Genomic DNA, 19,525 nt, shown 5'->3' with positions numbered 1-19,525 from the left:
AGCATCAAAATGTGCGGTGAGACAGAGAATGTGTAGAAACTAAGAAGTTAAAAAGCAGATGTGCGGACATGGGTCTCAAATATATTATATCAAATAACTGTTATTCTTTTATGGCCTATTTAAGAATAGAAATCTCTCTTTTAAAAAAAAGAGAGATTTCTATACTTAAATAGCTTAAATATGGAGCTTCTTTCTTCAGCCAAGGCCTATACAAGAAAAATGTTTTTTGGAAAACTACTAAATTAACTACCTTCAAAACACAGATTTGGATTTTTGTAGATAAATTTCCTTATCTGAGTAAAAACAATTTAAAAAAAACAGATGATCGCAGTGGCTGTTGAACTACAAGCCCTGAGAGAGTTAGCTCCTTCGATTACAAAAGGGTTTGGATGTATTTACCACCAAAGGACAGCTGTAGTTGCACTGCAGTGGAGCAGCAGAGCCATTCAGCTGTGTGATTTACACTGTGCATATAGCCCTTCATACACTGCAGCATCTGCGAGTATTAACAGCTCTCCCCAGAAGCAAGAAAACCATGGAAGTGAAACTCATTACAGCCTTGCTATATGTACACCAAAGCTACTTTACGGATACTGATAGAGAAAATGTTTTTCAGACTGCCTCTCAGTTCTTGTTTACGATTTTATTTCTATAAATCTTCAGGCTTTACTTGGTCCATTAATTGTAAAAGGTCTTTGAGAGCTGTTCATGAATTATGATCATAATCCTGGAAACGCCACAGTAGGGTGTGTGCACAGACCTTGTGAATCAGGTAAAATCTCCCCATGTGGGCAGGCACCCTGCTCAGAGACCACAATTAAGTGGGGATCAACTGTCGAGCAATTTTCGTTTCCAAGGAAAAAACATGTATACAAATTACTGACTCTGGTACCACATATAATAAAGGCTTTCCTGAAATACTGAAACAGCGAAGTTGTCATTGACAAACTGTTTAACAGCACCTATGTTTCCCCACAGCCCGGCATTCAGAAGCTCGGCAGCTGACCCGACAGGATGGCTGCACCTTTTCCCCCCCCCTCTGGGAGGAAGGATCTGGGTTCAGCTTTTATTCGGCTCCCTGATGGCCCCATGTGCTAATACTGCTGTCACGTCCTGGGGAGAGAGAGAAGACTAATTACTGACTGCACTCGCTTCCTGCCAGTCCCCCTCTGAGAGCCATACACTGTTAATTAGATGACAATACCAACGAGAGCTGCACTGTGGATGAGGCCGACCTTTACCTCATGTAAATAGCATTAAAAATCAAAATACATTTTTAATTCCTCATTGCCATTATTCCATCTGTATTTCATAACATCCTTCTTTACAGAGTTTTTCCCTTTTTAACCATCCAAGTAAAGTGAATAAAAAAATCACTTTCTATTTAAGGGACACGCTAAATAAAAACACAATTTTAATCTGGCTGGGTGAGCAGAGATTTTAACTGTAGGCCAGTTTTACACCTTTCTGTCTTACAGATTTTAAAATGATGCATTCTGATTTAGTGATTCCCTCTGGCCAACACATTAGATATCTGTCTGATATTTTAAATATGATTTTTAGCCACAGACTTTCTGTGAAACTGCACTCAGGCTCTGGAATAAAAGCTAATTGCAGCATACTGACATGCTCACAATGAGATCACCGTAAGCACAAACACAGTAATGCCACCATTTTACTTTAGGTTGCTAGAGCGCTAATGTTTGCTAGTAAGCACTACACCTAAAGCATAAATGATGCTGATGGAATATTTTGGGTGGGTGAGGATAATACTGGGTGAATAAATATCAGGACCAAAGAAAAATCAAAGCACCAAATCAAATTTCCTGCAGACATTTATATTTTACCTATTATCGCAACTGCCACCTATCTGTGGTCCACTATCACCAAATTTAGGAGGATGAATCCAGTGAGACATTTCTGCATTTTATAGTGTTGCGTTCCTTTAGGAGGCAAACCCATGTTGTGCATTTTGTGAAATACGAGCTCTAGCTCCATCTTGCTGTTAACAGGTGATAAAAAAAAGCAGCCTTTAGGAACATAATGGTGAAATTAAGTGGGGGGGAAAAGCTGGATTTTTGTTTGGGGTCCACTTTGTGATTATCTTGAGGCTACAAATGGATTCAGTGTTTTATTGATGTGATTATTTTAAGTGTTATTGCTGGACCTTTAACCAGATGTTTGGAGATTAAATGCCTCCCCCAAAGGCAATCAGAAGTGTTCTTTCATAAAACAACAGCAATTCTGCCTCTAATTAATAGGTCTAATTAAACCGAGTGTTAACGTGGCATCAGGCATGTCTCTCCTGTTTGTGTAGCAGAAAACAGGACAGTGACAGTAGTGAAGAAATACATTTATTCAGTTTGACTTTTGGTTAATTAAAATTTTCTGTCATCTAAAATTTTAGATTTGGTTTAATTAGAAACTGGCAATCAAAAGCCTCTTCAGCTTTCACTTGAGTTCTTTAAATGAACTGATTTACACAACAGGCATTAATCCTTCAAAAAAAAGGTACACTCAATCTCAACGCTAACATAAAGGATGCTAAGACTTGCTGCTGTGCTGAGTAAAGCAAAGCTTAGTGTGACTTCATCCTGAGAATCAAAAAGATAAACAGTACCAAAGGCTCAGTGCTCCGTTTAATGATATACTCTTTGGTAATCTTTGATAATTCCTCAAGTTAAATAGTCAGATAATCTGGTAAATATGTTTTAGAAAGGATTAAATTATGTCTAAGCCTCATTGGGAAGGGCAGCAACGCTGGCAAGAGCCGGGATGATCCTCTCGTACACGCTGATGCCTTTCAGGAAGACTTGCTCGTTCAGATACTCGTTGTGATCATGCAGCAGGATCGGCGTCCGGTTCATTGGAGAAAAGCCAATCGCAGGGATGCCCACCTAGATCATTAAACAAACATTATTTAAAACACAAGAACTGATTTCTCCCAGTAATGTCAATAAAAGAAAAACCTCAAATGACTCTCAGAAGAAAATTTCCTCTATTTACAAACTCAAGTCAGTTCTTAAACTCACCGCACGGATGAAACGGCTATCTGTGGCAGCAGGAAAGATCTCCTTCTTCAAAGTCATATTCCTAGAGTGGAGATGATCATATGAGACGTGGCTGTTGATTACACAGTATGCTCCTGTTTTTAGCTGAAACTATATGGATAAGATGTTTTTAAACGTGTGCAAAAAGTGTCACTGCCTATATTGGAAATGCTTGCAAAGCATAAGTAAAAACTCATATATATGTAAATCTCCCTGAATAACATATTAAATGAAAAAGAAAATTCTAGTGTTTCACAGCTCCACAAGTATCTGTGACAAACCTTTCCAAGCACAAGGAGCAAATTGTGAGAGTTGTGTGAACATTTGCAGCTAATGTGTGAAGACTCATAGAGCGGATATTTAAAAAAAAAAAAGAAGAAGAAAAGAAAAAAAAGTTATGTAAGCAGATTACAAGGATATAAAATTCAGTTTTGCCATAAACTAATACAGCAGATCATTTTTATTTAAAATCTTAAATTATTAATTGTTCAACAGTAAGATGAACACATACTATTTGAAGAATCACCAGAGTTAGCAGCTGCAGATGAAGCCAAAACAAAGGTTTAAGCTGTGACCACTACACAACACTGCACACCTATCAGCCAAAACACTGACACGGGGAAGTAAAAAACACTGATCATCTGGTTACAATGACGATTCAAGACTCTTTATTGTCATTATGCAAGCATAACAAAATTAAAGCAATACTCCCTCACATGGAGAAAAGAAGACTTAACATAAATATACTGAGACAATAAAAATACAAAATACAATACTTTAACAGCCCACAATAAATGTTGGACCCTTGTGGAGATAAAATCACTCAAACACTGCTGCAGCCCTTAGCCCACCATAGTATAACCACTGCATGTCAGCAGCGGTCGCTTTTTTGTACTGGTTTTCATCTTTGCTTTGTGCAGTCAGCTTTGTATTCTACTAAGACAAAGATCTTACAGATGTGTGCCGTCATTTGTGTTGGGGTGTGGGGTTGTAGCCTCAGGTTTATATTGTTAAATAGTGATGTAGTAATCTGATGGCATCTTAATGTGACAGATGCAAATCAGAGTAGAATTGTGGCTAAATGTCGTCACTTTCACAGACTCGTGAAAACAGCAGCGTTATGTATTCCAGGTTTGAAAAAGGATTTAGTCCACTCACATTTCTTTGCAGGAAGCACTGAAGGCATTCCACCATGGATCACTCTCATCTGTGGATGTGATATTCTGGTTCATGTGTTTCTACAACAGATACCAGCTGATTTAGACCATCTGACCATCAGAACAAACCAACAGCAGTCTTAGAGTTGAGAGCAAGCACACTGACCTGAGCAAAATCATAGGTGACATCTTCTCCTGCTTCCTTACACCACTGCTTGATCTGTCTCTCAAACTCCTGGTACAGTGGTAATTTAAAAGTCAATGTGGAGTACTATGACACTTGCAGCCATGTGCATAATTGTACAAAGGAGTTACACAAACACATAAATGGTAAATGGTAAATGGCCTGCATTTGTATAGCGCTTTTCTAGTCCATAGGACCCCAAAGCGCTTTACACTACATTCAGTCATTCACCCATTCACACACACATTCACACACTGGCGATGGCAAGCTACATTGTAGCCACAGCTGCCCTGGGGCGCACTGACAGAGGCGAGGCTGCCGGACACAGGCGCCACCGGGCCCTCTGACCACCACCACATAAACCACTTACGCACCTGTAGATTTACTGTAGGTGGTATTCTTAGGTCAAAGCTGACGTCCATTTCAGCCGGGATGACATTGTAGGCCACGCCCCCTTTGACCATAGTCATATTTACTGTGGTGACGTCACCAAGTGTAAAACACTCACTGGTATTTAGCCTGAGGAGAGAGAAGGTAATAATGCAAAACAGACCAAAATGCAACTTTGAATCAAACACAACTGCATTTTATAAAAGTTTATATTTTATTTAATGGTCTCTTCCCAATTATCTATGGGACACAAAGACAACTGATGAGCAGTATTTGACAATTAATACATTATTGCTTCCATTTCTGTAGTTTTTTAATGGTTACAGTGAATTTAGAGGTAATGTGCCAGAAGACACCTTTTTAAAATATTTTCCTTTAGTTATGTTGAATCGTTCATGAGAGACTGAGCAATTGAATTTCCACAACCCAATTATGTCATACATTTCTAGGCATCCAAAAGTGTAAATATTTATCTAATGTCCTGAATACTGTGTGAAAAAAAAAAACAGAAAAAAGTTTTTAAATAAATAAATATAGGCTACTCACATTTATGACATGTAAAGATAAATTAGAAGTTCTTAATGTCTACACAGTTCATTAAAGCATGCTGCTATGGGACAAATTAGCTGCAAATAGACCTACAAGCAAATTAACCCATCGTCTGTACAATTGAAATTGATTTACACACTTTTGTGAGCAGGTTTTGGGATAACCTATCACCTCAAACTAACTCCAAAGAGATCTATTATAGAGGAAATCTAGGACCTGCTTACACTACCAAAGTGTAAATTTCCTCACCTGTGTTTTTCCTTCTCTCTGAAGTCCAGGAAGGAGTTCATGACATGGCGCTATAAGAAAGTGAAAAGATAAGTGTTGTTACTGACACTTTCCTTTAGTCCTGTTTTCAACCGCTTTATTAACCAGTAACATTGTACAGATAAGTACCAGCTTCTCAGCTGCTGTATTCTCCACAAACCGAGACCCATGACCTGGACTGCCTGGGCAATGGACAGTAATCCCTGAAAGCAGAGGTAATCCTGCTTGATTCAAGACACGTTTTATCATCTAACCAGTAATTCAAAACTAATTTAAGTTGAGGTTTCAATTTCTGTGTATTTTGTACTTACACCAGGGGTTCCTTTCCCCATAAAACACAGTGAACGCATCAGTGGGATTGGCCAAACCTGCAGAGTATGCAGAAAAAACTCAAATACACTTTGATCCATCCATTTTTCTCCACTCATCCAATTCAGGAACAAGGATGGGAACGGAAGCCCATCCCAGCTGCCACAGGGCAAGAGGCAGGGTACACCCCCAGAGACAGAAAATCATGCACTCTCATATTGACACTTGCAAGTCACTAGTTAATTTAGTATCACAATGAATCTAACCTCATGCACAAGAACATGGAAACTCCAGTTCAAGATGTACTGACTCCCATTTCTGAGCAGACATAACCAAACACTGGAATCTCTTGATGTTTGGATGTCAAATTTAAACCCAGTGAAGACATTTATGAAGGCATATGAGGCAAAAGTCTAACATCTTCACTATTTTTAGTCGAAAAATATTTCAGGAAGTGTTCTTATCTGTATTGAAACCTAAAACTTTCTAGATTATCATGAAAAAAAAAAGAGATTAAAAACTATTACATTTTTTTTTACTTTGTAAACTGTGTCTATTTTTTTTAATTACTGTGGTTTTATAACAAAGGGAATTAACAATCATTTGAAGCACATTTGTCAGCCAGCATCACTGGCTGGCCACTTTTCTATCTAGCAGTCGCTGTTAATCAGCTTGCTGTTGCATTCTCTCTTATTGTGTTTACGTCTGATCAAACCAAACACTGGCTCTGTTATAAACTCAGCCATGCAGGCAAGTTTGTTTTTATCTTTGGCATGAATAATGTAAAAAAAAAAAAAAAGCAATTTACATATATAACCTGAAATTTTCAGACCTGCATTTACTCATTTTTTTAAAGGTCTCAGTGAAAAAGTCAAGAAGTTCAGAACTTTTTGAACTGATGTTACTGACACCAATTAAAAAGTAAAATCACACAACAACACAACGAAGTTACAATCCCGACTTAATGGTCTCACCCATCCTAAGAGAGAGAAAAACAGGAAGCCCAGTTAGTGCTGATCACAAAGAAAAAACACCCATATAAACACTTCCAAACCTCCCAGAGTAACACTTCTCCTTTCTCCAGAAAGTGTGTAAGGTTGAGGCTGAATCAGTTCGGGAAGATAAGGGAAGGTCTGAACACAGAGTATAACATAAAAGAATATGGACAGAAAATTACTAATATATGTGAAAGAAAAATAAGTAAATGCCAAATTTGATTTATAATTTATACATTTGAATTATAATCTTCCCCCATTAAAAAAAAACTTATTAAAAATAATGTAGTGGGTTTCAGGATTAAACCACTCTTCTATATGACATCAAAGAGAAAAGATAAAATCAAATGTTTGAAAAAGAAAGAAAATAAGGGAAAGGCTAGTAAAGACCGCCAACAACAAAGACATTCTCTAAATCCTTTTATTTCACTACAGCATGATCAATTCTCAAATTTAAATGTGTAGGTTTTTATTGTTAGTCTCTTCCCTTCATTAGCTTAGTTTTACTAGGTGCTCTTGTTATGGATACCTGCAGTTTTATCTTGTTTCAAAAGTAAAAGGATTTTCTGTGGAAATAATTCAAACTAAATAAATAACAAGTATTTTTAACTCACTCATACACTTTGGCATGTTCAATATTTTGATTTTGATTCATTTACTTTTGAAAAAGAATACAAAGGCTGCTTTATCTTTAACTGTATCTCTTTATTTTTTTTACCTTCATCAAGGGCAAAGCCGATGTTTAACTTGTGAAACTCTGGCTGCTTCACAAATGTCTCCATCCCCTTGTAGCCTCCAACTTCCTCATCTAAAAAAATAAGTAAATAAATAAGTGACTACAACCTAACAAGACTCGGAGAACAAACTTCATCCTTATTACTTGGATTCAATGATTATGGCTGATTAGACATCTGCTCGGGACGAAGCTGGGAGGAGCAATGCTGGCAACAATGTAAACTCCCAGGAGCCAGTGCCTCCGCTCCACGCTGGCACAGTGCAGAAATGTTGCTGAAAGGGGTGCTGTTTCAGTTTAATTTATTCAGACTTGAATCAAAGCCTTTGTGTGGAAAGCAGACAATAAATACCGTACAACATGTACAAACAGATGCAGGAAACAAAGTGTACTTGGACGCACATATTTAACATGTCTGTACTGGATAAATGTGAATAGACAAAGTCCTGCTGTTAAAGTTTACATCTCCACAACCTAGGAGATAATGTTTAACACACTGTGTGTTTTCCTACCCATCTACACTGTTAACAGACCCCCTAATAAGAGTCCACTTAATATGCATTTCCTGTTTTTATGATATCTTGAGGTGTCTCTGGCAGAGTGACAGGTCAGAGTTAATCTTAGATTGAGCACATGTGTTTGGCTGACCAAAGGTAAAACTCATCTCCTTTGTGTTTAATGAGTACAAGACTACAGTTTGTGATCAGTCTTTATCCCTGTTAAAGAATTACTGAAGCTGCATCATAAGCAGTTAACAACAACAGGAGAATGAGGATGGTATCAGTCACACACTGTATGTGTTTTTACTGTCCTAGCATTACTAATTAAGGAGTAATCAGTCACAGTAAGTAAAAATACCCATGAGCCTGTATTAACAATATGTAAAGACATTACAAACAATTTAAAAACAGAATGGAGAGGCATATTAAAATCTTACCAGGAACAAACATGAGATGGAGAGTGCGTGTCGGTTTCCATCCCCTCGCCTTCAGCCTCCTGACTGCCTGGATGTACCTACACAGAACAAAGTGAACGCAGCAGATATATGACAGGAACAAGGACGAGAGTGTGAACTGACAGTATGCAGGCTGAGTGAGCGGGTGTTAAATCGGGTGTTTCTCATAGAAACATAAATACAAGAGAGCATCACAACAACACTAGAGCACAAATCCTGTTTAATAAAGCAAGTTATCAAGGCAGGTTATACCCACTGTATAGTTACACATTTCATGTCCTGTGATCCACGGGCATAAATGTTGCCCTCTGCATCTTTGAAAGCACTGAAAGCATCGTACTTCCAATGTTCCTGGAGAAAAGATTGATATCAAATCTGTTTTTTTCAGGTCTGTTACAGGTGATAACAGGATTGTAGCGCCATACAGTGAGACCGATGTCATACCTGATAAACAGGTACAACATCTGTGTGGGAATTCAGCAAGATGGACTTCAAGGTGGGATTCGTTCCCTCCCATGTCATGATGGATATGACTCTACCTGGAAAAACCTAAAAGGAGCAGGGACAGGAAAAGGATCTTTTTATTATTAATGTTATGTCCACTGTATCATGTAAACAACTGCTCTCTGAACGTAGCCATCAATGTCACACACCTCGATCTTCTTCAAGGGTAGCTCAAGCTCCTGCGCTATTCTGTCAAGGAACCTAAGAGCAGCATCTATGAAAGAATAAACAAACAACAAGACATCGCACTCAAGCATTAATAATTGAGTGAAAATTCTCAGTCACAGCTCCTGCTGCTGGACTTTGACAAGCCTTCTCCTGTCATCATTGCATTTTCAGCCACTCTTAGATGTGCATGTGAAAAGCAGTCTAGCTAGCCAGTCACACTCTCTCACTTTTTCTATGATTATTAACTCTCTCAGAGCAACTGGAACACAAACCCTGTTTAACATGGTTGCTGTTAAACAGGGTGAAATATATTTCCAACAAGGATCTAACTGCACGGGACGCATTTCACAACCGTAAACAGGGTCGTAATGCCTCCAAATAGTTGTTTGGAAAATGATCCATCCCCAGGGTCACATGTTTTTTGCCTCATGGCTGTTGCTTTTATTTTTTCTACTCCTGAGACTCAGCACAAGGTGTAACCACTGAACTGAAAACTTTACATAACAGCTCAGCGTTTAAGAACATCTGTTACATGCATAACTGTGAGCATTTAATGTTTAACTGACACAGATAAGAAGTGAACTTTGATTACTTTTTCTCTTTGAAGAAAGACAATGATGCCACTGATACGAAAAAATCCATGTTACAGTTTCTCAAAGGAAGCACAGATACTGTTTACAATACATTTATTATTATACTATATAAAGAAACAGCATTTGTCGAACATAATCTTAAAGGAAAACCACAGAGAAACAAGACATGAAAAAGATCATTAGTCAAGCAGCGGTTTGGGGTCTATTAAAGACAAATGCATCCCAAAATTCAATTGCGCCATATCGCTAAAGGTCACGAACTGAGCTCATGTAATAAAAGTCTCTCACCATAGTCGGGCTCTGGGTGCACAGTTCTGAGCCGGAGGTAGTCTCTAAAAAGAGACACGGAGGGGTCTTCACCCTCAGGAAAGCTCTGTCCGCCTCCAACACCTGGACCGTCTTTGTCAGGCAGCATGGTTCGACTTATCCTCTGCCTGAGGACATAGGAGGCAACACACGGCATGTCACAGTGATAACACGCCAGGTTCATGTGGCAAATATCTGTTCTTTATCTGGCACAGACATGACGCTAAATCCGTTTATCACTGTCTCCCTTTTACCGCTGCCATGACCTTACCTGCTTAAAACACCTCAGCTCGGGTCCTGATAAAAGCTAGCTAGCCTCAAGCGAGTTGACTTATTGTCCCTGTCTTTTGGCACAGGCTCCAGCAGCGGAGATTACAGGACGGCAAATAGCGCAGTGTTATTTACTCCACCTTATTTTAATACTTATTATTACTTGTTATTACTCACCCTCTCCAGCCACGCAAGCTCCTACGACCCAGGTAACCAGGTTTGTGACAGTGTGTGGCGTGTGTGTTACTGTGTATCAGCTGACATGCTGCTGGCTTCCTGCCCTTCAAAATAAAAGTCTACTAGCTGTGGTAACTACAATGAATTTGCATTTTCTGCCTTTCTGTTTCACACATTTGAAAGACACATTTTAATGCTATCGCCCCGTACTGACACGCTTTCAGGTTTTCCGATCGTGGCTCAAAAGTTGGCAGTTCGTCTTGTAACGCCAGGTTCGAGCCCCGGCGTCCTTGGGCAAGACACTTCACCCGTTGCCTACTGGTGGTGGTCAGAGGGCCCGGTGGTGCCAGTGTCCGGCAGCCTCGCCTCTGTCAGTGCGCCCCAGGGTGGCTGTGGCTACAATGTAGCTTGTCATCACCAGTGTGTGAATGGGTGGATGACTGAATGTAGTGTAAAGCGCTTTGGGGTCCATAGTGACTAAATAAAAGCGCTATACAAATACAGGCCATTTACTATTACCATTCTTTTCCCTTTAGGGGTCGCTACAGCCGATCATATTCTTCCATCCCGCCCAAGTTCGAGCATCCTCCTCTGTCACATCAGCCCTGCATGTCCTCCTTCACTGCATGCATGGATCATCTCCATGGTCTTCCCTTTTTTCTCCCGCCTGGCAGCTCCATCTTCATAATCTTATGTCCAGTTTACCCACTATCCCTCCTCTGCACATGTCCAAACCATCTCAACGTTTATCTCCAAAGCACTCATGAGCTTTCTCTGATATAAAGGCTTGATTTAAGTAAATTTATTTATTTTACTAATTTACTTATTGAGAGGTTTCTTCCCATATAATTTCCTTTGCATTGTTTTATATCTTGTATGCTTTGAATGTATGTATTACATTTTTAAAATTAAAATACAAATTTAATACCAGACACTTCAGTTGGCATATACATATGTGGATTTATGTGCACATGCAGTCTGTGCATGTACACACATGAATAATTTTGTTCCTTAAATAAATGACATTGTTTCACTGCTGACTGATATCCTGCTCAGTATCTTTTGCTCCCTGCTTTTAAATCAGATGTCACTCTCAACATGCCAGAAAGGACCAGAAACTCAAGTTGAAACTAGAACTTAAATTGTGAAAGCAGGCTGATTGGTGAGCTACCAGACAGTTACTCATTTAATCGTCTCCATCCTGGTCTGCCACCACCAGCTCGACCTCCTGTCTTTTTGTCAGTATCAGTCTCCAAATCATACATCATAGCAGGTCTCACTACCATCTTGTAAATCTTCTCTTGCATCTATTTTTTTGTTGCTCATCTCCACCCACTCCACCCTGCCTGCACTCTCTATTTCACCCCTCTTTTGCACTGTCCATTACTTTGAATGACCAACTAACCAGAGGTATTTCTTGCAGCTCATTCACCTACACTACCTGTGAGATCTATGCGACTTCACCATTCCACCTGCCTCCCTTTCGTTCATTAATTTTATTTTAATTTGGGGCCTGGATAAAAAAAAAAAGTACAAAAAATATATACAAGTCACAAATTATATACAGAAAACTTCTACAAAGAAAGTCATATAAATACATCAAGGTTAAGCTTAAGGTTTGTTCCTTCTTAACATGGCAGCATGCTGAATGAAATACACAAAGCACAGATTTTTTTGCCTTTATTTTAAGCAGTGCACGTATTTTCCTTTTTCCATGATTGTCCAAACTCATTGAAAATATATTACATACAACTTCAATATTATATAATACAAGAGTTGGTTTTTAAATTATTTTTACATTGTTAACACTTTCTTTTACTGTTTTTTAAACTCCATTACTTTGAGCATCAAGTGTGTTTGCTTTTGTTTAGCACAGCTTGTGTTTAATGGGAGCCAGAATGGTTACCAGATATTTATAGAAATGCTGTTTGTTAAATGTGAAACTAACAGAAGCTTTCAAATACAGGTGGAAGCAACATTTGCTTATTTACAGTAACCTACATGTCACCCACAAAAATGGTAACAGTCACTCAAACCACATTAAATATTTTTTACATGCAACAGGTGATGAGAAAAACAAGAATCAAAACTCACCACTATACAAGTCTCTGTTTTTTTGTTTTTTTAACAAGATAAGCTGAATTACTCTTGTATTTTTAGGCGGCAAAGGAACTGAAAAATAATGCATTTGTGACATCTGAAATACTACATTGTTAAATGTAAAATTTTAAACACTATTTTCCAAACCACAGAGTGTTGACCTGTCCAGGGCGGACACCCCACCTCATCCCCTATAACAGCTATTCCCTTGTCAAAGTTTTTTTTTCTCTACAAGAAATAAGAATTCTGCTGATTTACGTCACTACAGTCAACCACTGATTGGCCGAAAAAAACATCTTCCTGTCTTTTCCTAATCACTATTTCTTGACTTCAGTGGAAAAAGCCATGAAGTAAAAGAAAGATGTGGGGGAGGGCTCGACTGCGTTTACGTTAGACTAATCAATAATGTTACAGCAGATGCTGCTGACGAGCACCTGCTGTGAAACTTTAATGTTTCATGTAGGCTTCCTGTGCCTACACTAAAATTGGATAATGATAATCCTAAAGGCTAAACCTTAGATTTACTTTGATCATCATTTTTAATATAGTTCATGTCTTTCTTCATATATATTTTTTAAATAAATCTAAATTCTTTACAGAGAGAAACAACATAAAAGCTAATTTAGTTACAGCAGCCTAGAGTTCATACGTCGCCTGTAGGTTTATCATAGCCTGTCACTGATGGTTTAAAACATATCAGCAGGTTATGGCATAACATGGAACCTACTGGAGCTGGATTGAAATGGAACCATTTACCTGCATGATTTTTCAGTTATATTTTCATGAAAAATTGGATGGTGTGTCGCTTTGAACTGTGGGTTGGCTTTACCTACTGCCCTTTCACAAAGCATGGTCCAGTGTATCCTATGCTAAAGGAGTTAAAAAAGGAAGCACTGAAGCACTTTCTTTAGTATGTAGAGATTTCAATCAGCTCCTATTATACTTCCAGGTCACTACATTCAAAGAAAAAATGACTATTCCATCCTAGCCCAGGTATTCTGCCACTCATTTCAGTTTGCTGAGGAATTCAATCAATCCTTGGTGAAATTCTCTGGTTTTGTCAATATAGCAGGCATGGCGCGCTCCTTCCAGCTTCAGCACGAAGTGATTTGGGAGTTGTATGAGGTTCTTGTGGGACTGGGCACCCAGATTTGTGTCCTGTGCTCCAAACACAATCAGAGTGGGAGTCTGAAAAGGACACAGGACTAAGAAGTCAAAGAGGAAGACACCCATCCTACAACATATACATACATATATATACATACATACATACATACACATACATACATATATATACATACATACATACATACACACACACATATATATATATATACATACATATATATATATATATATATATATATACATATATATATATACACATATATATATATATATATATATATATATATATATACATATATATATATATACATATATACATATATATATACATATATATATATATACATATATACATATATATATATATATATATATATATATATATATATATATATATATATACATATACATATACACATATACATATACACATATACATATACATACATATACATATATATATATAAAATCACTAGCCCGACGCCCCGGAGCTAACTTCTTATCTGGTGCGCGTCTATAATACAGTAAGTATTTATAGTCATTGTATTCAGAGATCGCATCATTATTTATGCCTCTCTCACCTGAATATTTTGGTACTGCTGTGCAGAGTAACTCCGGGTCCCAACTGGTGCTATAGGGATAAAACCGTGTAGCTGAGCACTGTTCTTCATGAGAAAGGGGAGGGAGTAATGTCCACTCATCGATGGGCTCAAAAGCACAGCTGCCCTCACCCCCAAAGACTCCATGAACCTTGAAAGGAGATCCACTCGACTTTGGTCAGTCTTCAGAGACTCCGAGTCTGGTGATTTTCCATATCCTTAAAATATATATAAAAGAAGGGGGATATAATTTAAATAAACTTAAATAGATAACACTACAACACTACGCTACATATATTAAAGTTAATTTACACCTAGTGCAAGAAACTCTCACAGGTTTAAGCTGAAATTTTTTTTTAAGTATTTAAAGTTATTCTTCGAGTAATTCTTCGAGCATGCGTAGCACCATCTTGTGAGAGTACAGAATGTGACATCACTGGGTTGGTTGGTTATTGCTAATCGACTGACATTAGTTTGTGTCCGCTAACTAGTGAGAGAACTGATAACAAGGTGGAAAACAAGGGGAAAAAAACTAAAACGTAGTCTAAGGAATCCCTTTTGTGCTGCCCCTGGCTGATAAATGAGTTTTATGTTAATAATAAAATACACAAAAAAAATAAAAAAATAAAAGATATACTGTTGTCATTCACTCTCTGTCTCTTAAGCAATAACCGGTTATTCATTGCTGGCTAGCTGGACTGAAATGGGAAAACTGAGACGTTAGCCGTAATGTTCGGTATTGTAGAGTAGTTTATTATTGAGGACTGTGTGCAGGAGAGCCTGTTGGAGTGAGGTGTGCTGGTGGTTCACCGAACCAACAAGCTCAAGTTTTTCTTTACTTTTCCTCATGGTGTCAGGTATACATGTATATATTAAAGTCTGGTTTGTATCAGGGGTTAGGTCTTTTCTTTTTCAAACCACATCTAAAACACTTTACAAGATAACTGGTTACAAAAATAAATAAACCTCCAGGTTAGCCTCCTTCATTTACATTTGTGCTCTTCCTCACTTCTCGTATGAAATAACTCACTCAGTGAGATAATGTTTTCAAACTAAAGAGTTTCCACAGCAGTTTTCCGAGAGAACTTCTAAACGCAAAAATCTGAATCAGCTTTAATACATGTCCATTGTAAACAAAGCAATCATTTAGGAATGTGTGCAGAGTGGGATTTTAAAGTGTTTTCCAGCATTCCCTTTTGTCGTTTTAGGTGTTTCTAGTTAATCTGGTTGCTCAGACCGCTTCTCAGTTCACCTTGATTTGGAGCAGAGTTGGAAACTACATGCAAACATCAAATTTCAAGTAAGGCTTGTCCTGCTTACATCAACCCACATTTAAGCCCTTTTCCGAAAGGATGCTGTACTTAATCACAAAGTGAGTACCAACAATCCATATAACATACGTAATCATACATCAGTGCTCATATATCGGCTAGCATAAGTATGATAAACTAGACTGAAGTGAGCTTCAAGGTCTGCGATCATACAATGCAGGTAAAAATATTTTTAACCACAAGAGTGCGCTATTAACTCATGAAACCGGAGCTTGCTAAACCAACTGCACTATTGAATAACTACAAAAATGTGCATGAGAAAACTGCTGTAGCCTACTTTTTACTTTAAATGTATGCTGTCAGTCGACTCATCTCATAAACTCAATACATTAATAAAACTTACTGACTCAATTCTAATTGTGAATATAATTTTGTTTTCATATAACTGAGGAACGGCCAATAGTGTGCAAACTTTGTTTTATTGTTTTACTGTATAATTAAACTTAAGTAATTATTTTGTAACTAATATACTGTGTCCGATAGCAAATACTTGTAATAAGCAAGATGATCATCACTAGTGACACATGAAATTTCCCCTTGTGGGACTAATAAAGGTATATCAAATAAAGGTATATCAAATTCTTAGTGCTTGTGACGTTTGATTCAACTTAAGTTCTACCTGGTAGGTCCATCGCCAAGGCCTGATATCCATTAGTTGCCAGCAGGGCCATGGTACCAAGTTCTTCCCAGGTTTTGGATGTGAAGGCCTGACCATGCAATAAGACAATTTGCAGCCTGCACAAACACATAACTGTGTTAACCGGGATTTTAGAGCAGACACAAACCAATCCTGTGATAATCACCATCGCCATCTGGTTTATTAACTAATTTTGTAAATTGGTTTGATATTAATTAAAACTGGAATGCATGCTATGTCCTCAGATAAGCTCACCTTGGCAGTATCTGCCGTCCAGCTCCATCCACTGGTAAAGCTTCTCGGAAGAACAGCGGGGGGTCTCCAGGCAGCTGTCCGGTGCGAATAGACACATTGATAGTTGGAAGTGGAAGAGGAGGGGTGGCCATTAGCCCCATTTTTTGAGCTTCCAGGGATGGCTCCATGCTGCCCTGGCGAATGGATGGCAGCAGAAGGTAGAGCAGTAACGTGGCCAACAATACCAGGCCCAGAACAACGAGACGATTGCGCAAGAAATTCATTTCCTCAAGATGAAAGATCTAGAGAAAGCGGTAAACAGTAAATTGTTTGAAAGCCCTTCATATTATTCCGGTTCACACAATAGTGCTATTCGTCTGGCACTGTATAAATGGATGAAAGGACTAGTACCCAGACCTGTGGTTTTACCTGCACAATATGTGGTTACAAATTGCAAACTTCACCTGTATTGTTAAAGTATTTACTGTCACATTGCTGATAAACACAGCTGATTTTCATCTTCACATATAATAAATAGAGCTGACTGGTAACATTTTTAATGTAAAGCTACCAAAAAAGTGTTTGTTGCTTGGCAGTTCTTCACTTAATTAGGTGGACATTAACATTTAGAAGTGAATTGGTTTTCCTTAAAAGATTGAAGGTGAGATCCTTTGGAAACAATCATCTAAATGCAAGCTGAGACAGACTGCAAATGAATAATCCTTGCACACCCCGCATGAGACACTGTTCACTCTAAAGGTGCTTAATAAATGTCAATTGGACAAAAATGTTTGGGGACGGGTGGATTTGCAAGGTAACAGAATGAACAAACAAACCTAGATACAGCCAGGATGAGTGACTCCAATTGTTTGGTGCTGCAGTGCAAAACAGTAAGACGACCAATATAATCGAGCCAAATGAAAATGACAGCTAGCACCAGCTAATTGTATTGCTCCGGTACTAGCTAAACCCGCACAATGGGACGCAGCGGGAGGCGACCTACATTATGCAGCAACATACCGACACAGAGGAGGTAATTAAACACGTTCAGTGGCGGAGGGGCGAGGCTTTCTTCTCTATCGTCATCGTCCTCGGCGTTGCTGGTTGCCAGTGATGGGAAATGTTGCTGAAAGGCTTCGGTTCGCTGCTCGTTTGGATGGCTAATTTAGCTTTTCAAAGTGAGAGGAGAAATTGTACTTAAACACAGATGCACATCTTTATTCTTCTAACAAAGTAAAACCAATTACCCGGTCAATGAACGAGTGGTTGCCGATAAACTCAAAGTAGACGAGATATTAACCAACAGACGAGAAAGACAGTAGCGCAAACGCATTCTAAAGAATTTTTGTCCGATATAAATTAAATCTACCACGATTTTAAACCGACTTTTTCTCGTCGGAGCACTTTAAGAGCTGCACACAACACTAATCTCAACGGCACTTCCCGTTGAAAGTTTCTTTCCCGAAAGCGAAGATGTGAATTATTTTTGTTTTTTAAAGGTTTTGGATACTTGGTTTACTTTTAGAAAATGAACCTAACAAAGCTTGCAGAAATAAAAATTAAATAAAACAAAATAATAATAAATGTAAAGTGTAACTGAGCGCTCAAAAGAATGTTAAGCTCTAAAGTAAAATGCAGTACACGCCATTTATCCCAGACGCTGTATAAAACCTACAACCTATAACAAGATAGACTGGCATATAAGTACAGTATTTTTTCCAATAAAATAAAACACAATATGACAAAACAAATATCTCAAGTAAAATTTTTACAATAATATTTTTTTAATATTAAATAAGTAAAAAAATAAAATAAATACTGACTATAATATATTAGGATGATGTTATAAGGTAAAACATCTCAAGATAATTAAAGTAAAAATAAAACAGGATAAAAATATAGCAAAAAAATAAAATAGAAAAAAAAATAGCATTATAAAATTGAAAAAAGAAAAAGATGAAGCCATAAACCAAAGTCATTTCTCTGAAATCTAATTCAAATGTCTACCTGGACACCCCCAAACTCAAGACCATACTTTTAGTACTATCTCACATCAAACTTAACTCTTTAAATCTTTATGACATTTTTTATGTACTTGAACCGCAAGTCAATTGTGATAGGCTGTCCTAAAAAAAGGTATTTCATGCACAACCAGAACTTGTCATTTCTGTTAAAAAATATTCCATACTAAGAATTCACTTGTGTTCTTATATGAATTAAAGCACAGTGGTGGAGGGGTGTTGATTTGGGTTTGTTTTGGTGCCACAGGACCTGACTATAATAAACGGCATTAATCCAAACATTGAGTCAACCATGAACCTCAATCTGATTGAAATGCTGTTGTGAGACCTTAAGAGTGCTGCCCGTAAATGAAGGTATGAACTGAAGCAACCATGTAAAGAAAAGTTTCCCAAAATTCCTCAATGATGTGACAAACTGTTAAAGTCACACAGAACACAGAAAATGCTTACTTCAAGTGACTGCTGCTAAAGGTAGCTCTAAAAGCTCTTTTTCATATGACTTTGCGCTCAGAATCTCCCTGACAAAGCAGAACCTCCTTTCTGCTAAGAGTAAGGAAATAACAGACAAAGAAATCATATATAAAGACATTTTAATAATGTAATTCTCTAATGCAAAAGACAAATATGAAATTTTTAAATACAGAACACTTTGATTTTGTTAATTTGCTTTGAAACAATAACCAGTACATTTCAGTTACATTATTTATATCTTAATATTGAACATAATTACTGATCACAGAATCACAAAATCTGCTTTAAATAGTTAAAAACGTTCTTCTTGTTCTCGTTCTAGTCAAGTTTTACCGTGCAAGATCTTTATTTTTGTGCTTTTTGCATACTATTTGAAATAATATGTTGAGAAACATTT

At 37.8% G+C, this 19,525-nt stretch overlaps 2 protein-coding genes across 2 annotated transcripts; both read right to left on the bottom strand.

Moving 5' to 3' along the window:
• Window positions 1-1,764: 1,764 nt before the first annotated feature.
• Window positions 1,765-10,665, bottom strand: LOC146632307 (aminoacylase-1A-like). Its single transcript, XM_085353281.1, has 15 exons — window positions 10,608-10,665; window positions 10,143-10,288; window positions 9,243-9,307; window positions 9,034-9,138; window positions 8,846-8,940; window positions 8,572-8,648; window positions 7,620-7,709; window positions 5,909-5,965; window positions 5,727-5,800; window positions 5,580-5,629; window positions 4,766-4,910; window positions 4,374-4,442; window positions 4,209-4,288; window positions 3,033-3,093; window positions 1,765-2,897 (listed from the first exon to the last, which is right to left on the bottom strand). The coding sequence occupies exons 2-15, from the start codon at window positions 10,267-10,269 to the stop codon at window positions 2,733-2,735; spliced, it is 1,260 nt and encodes a 419-aa protein (XP_085209407.1). The 5' UTR covers window positions 10,270-10,288; window positions 10,608-10,665; the 3' UTR covers window positions 1,765-2,732.
• A 2,677-nt stretch (window positions 10,666-13,342) lies between these two features.
• abhd14a (abhydrolase domain containing 14A) lies at window positions 13,343-17,995 on the bottom strand. Its single transcript, XM_085354268.1, has 5 exons — window positions 17,657-17,995; window positions 16,658-16,938; window positions 16,385-16,500; window positions 14,417-14,652; window positions 13,343-13,895 (listed from the first exon to the last, which is right to left on the bottom strand). The coding sequence occupies exons 2-5, from the start codon at window positions 16,918-16,920 to the stop codon at window positions 13,713-13,715; spliced, it is 798 nt and encodes a 265-aa protein (XP_085210394.1). The 5' UTR covers window positions 16,921-16,938; window positions 17,657-17,995; the 3' UTR covers window positions 13,343-13,712.
• Window positions 17,996-19,525: the final 1,530 nt, after the last annotated feature.

The sequence above is a fragment of the Diplotaxodon limnothrissa genome, linkage group LG5, assembly GCF_057381915.1.
Source record: "Diplotaxodon limnothrissa isolate DT_005_m linkage group LG5, D_limnothrissa_male_GT1.1, whole genome shotgun sequence".
Lineage (NCBI taxonomy): Eukaryota > Metazoa > Chordata > Actinopteri > Cichliformes > Cichlidae > Diplotaxodon > Diplotaxodon limnothrissa.
The sequence above is the reverse complement of the archived record's forward strand: the minus strand, read 5'-3'. Positions and strand labels throughout refer to the sequence as shown.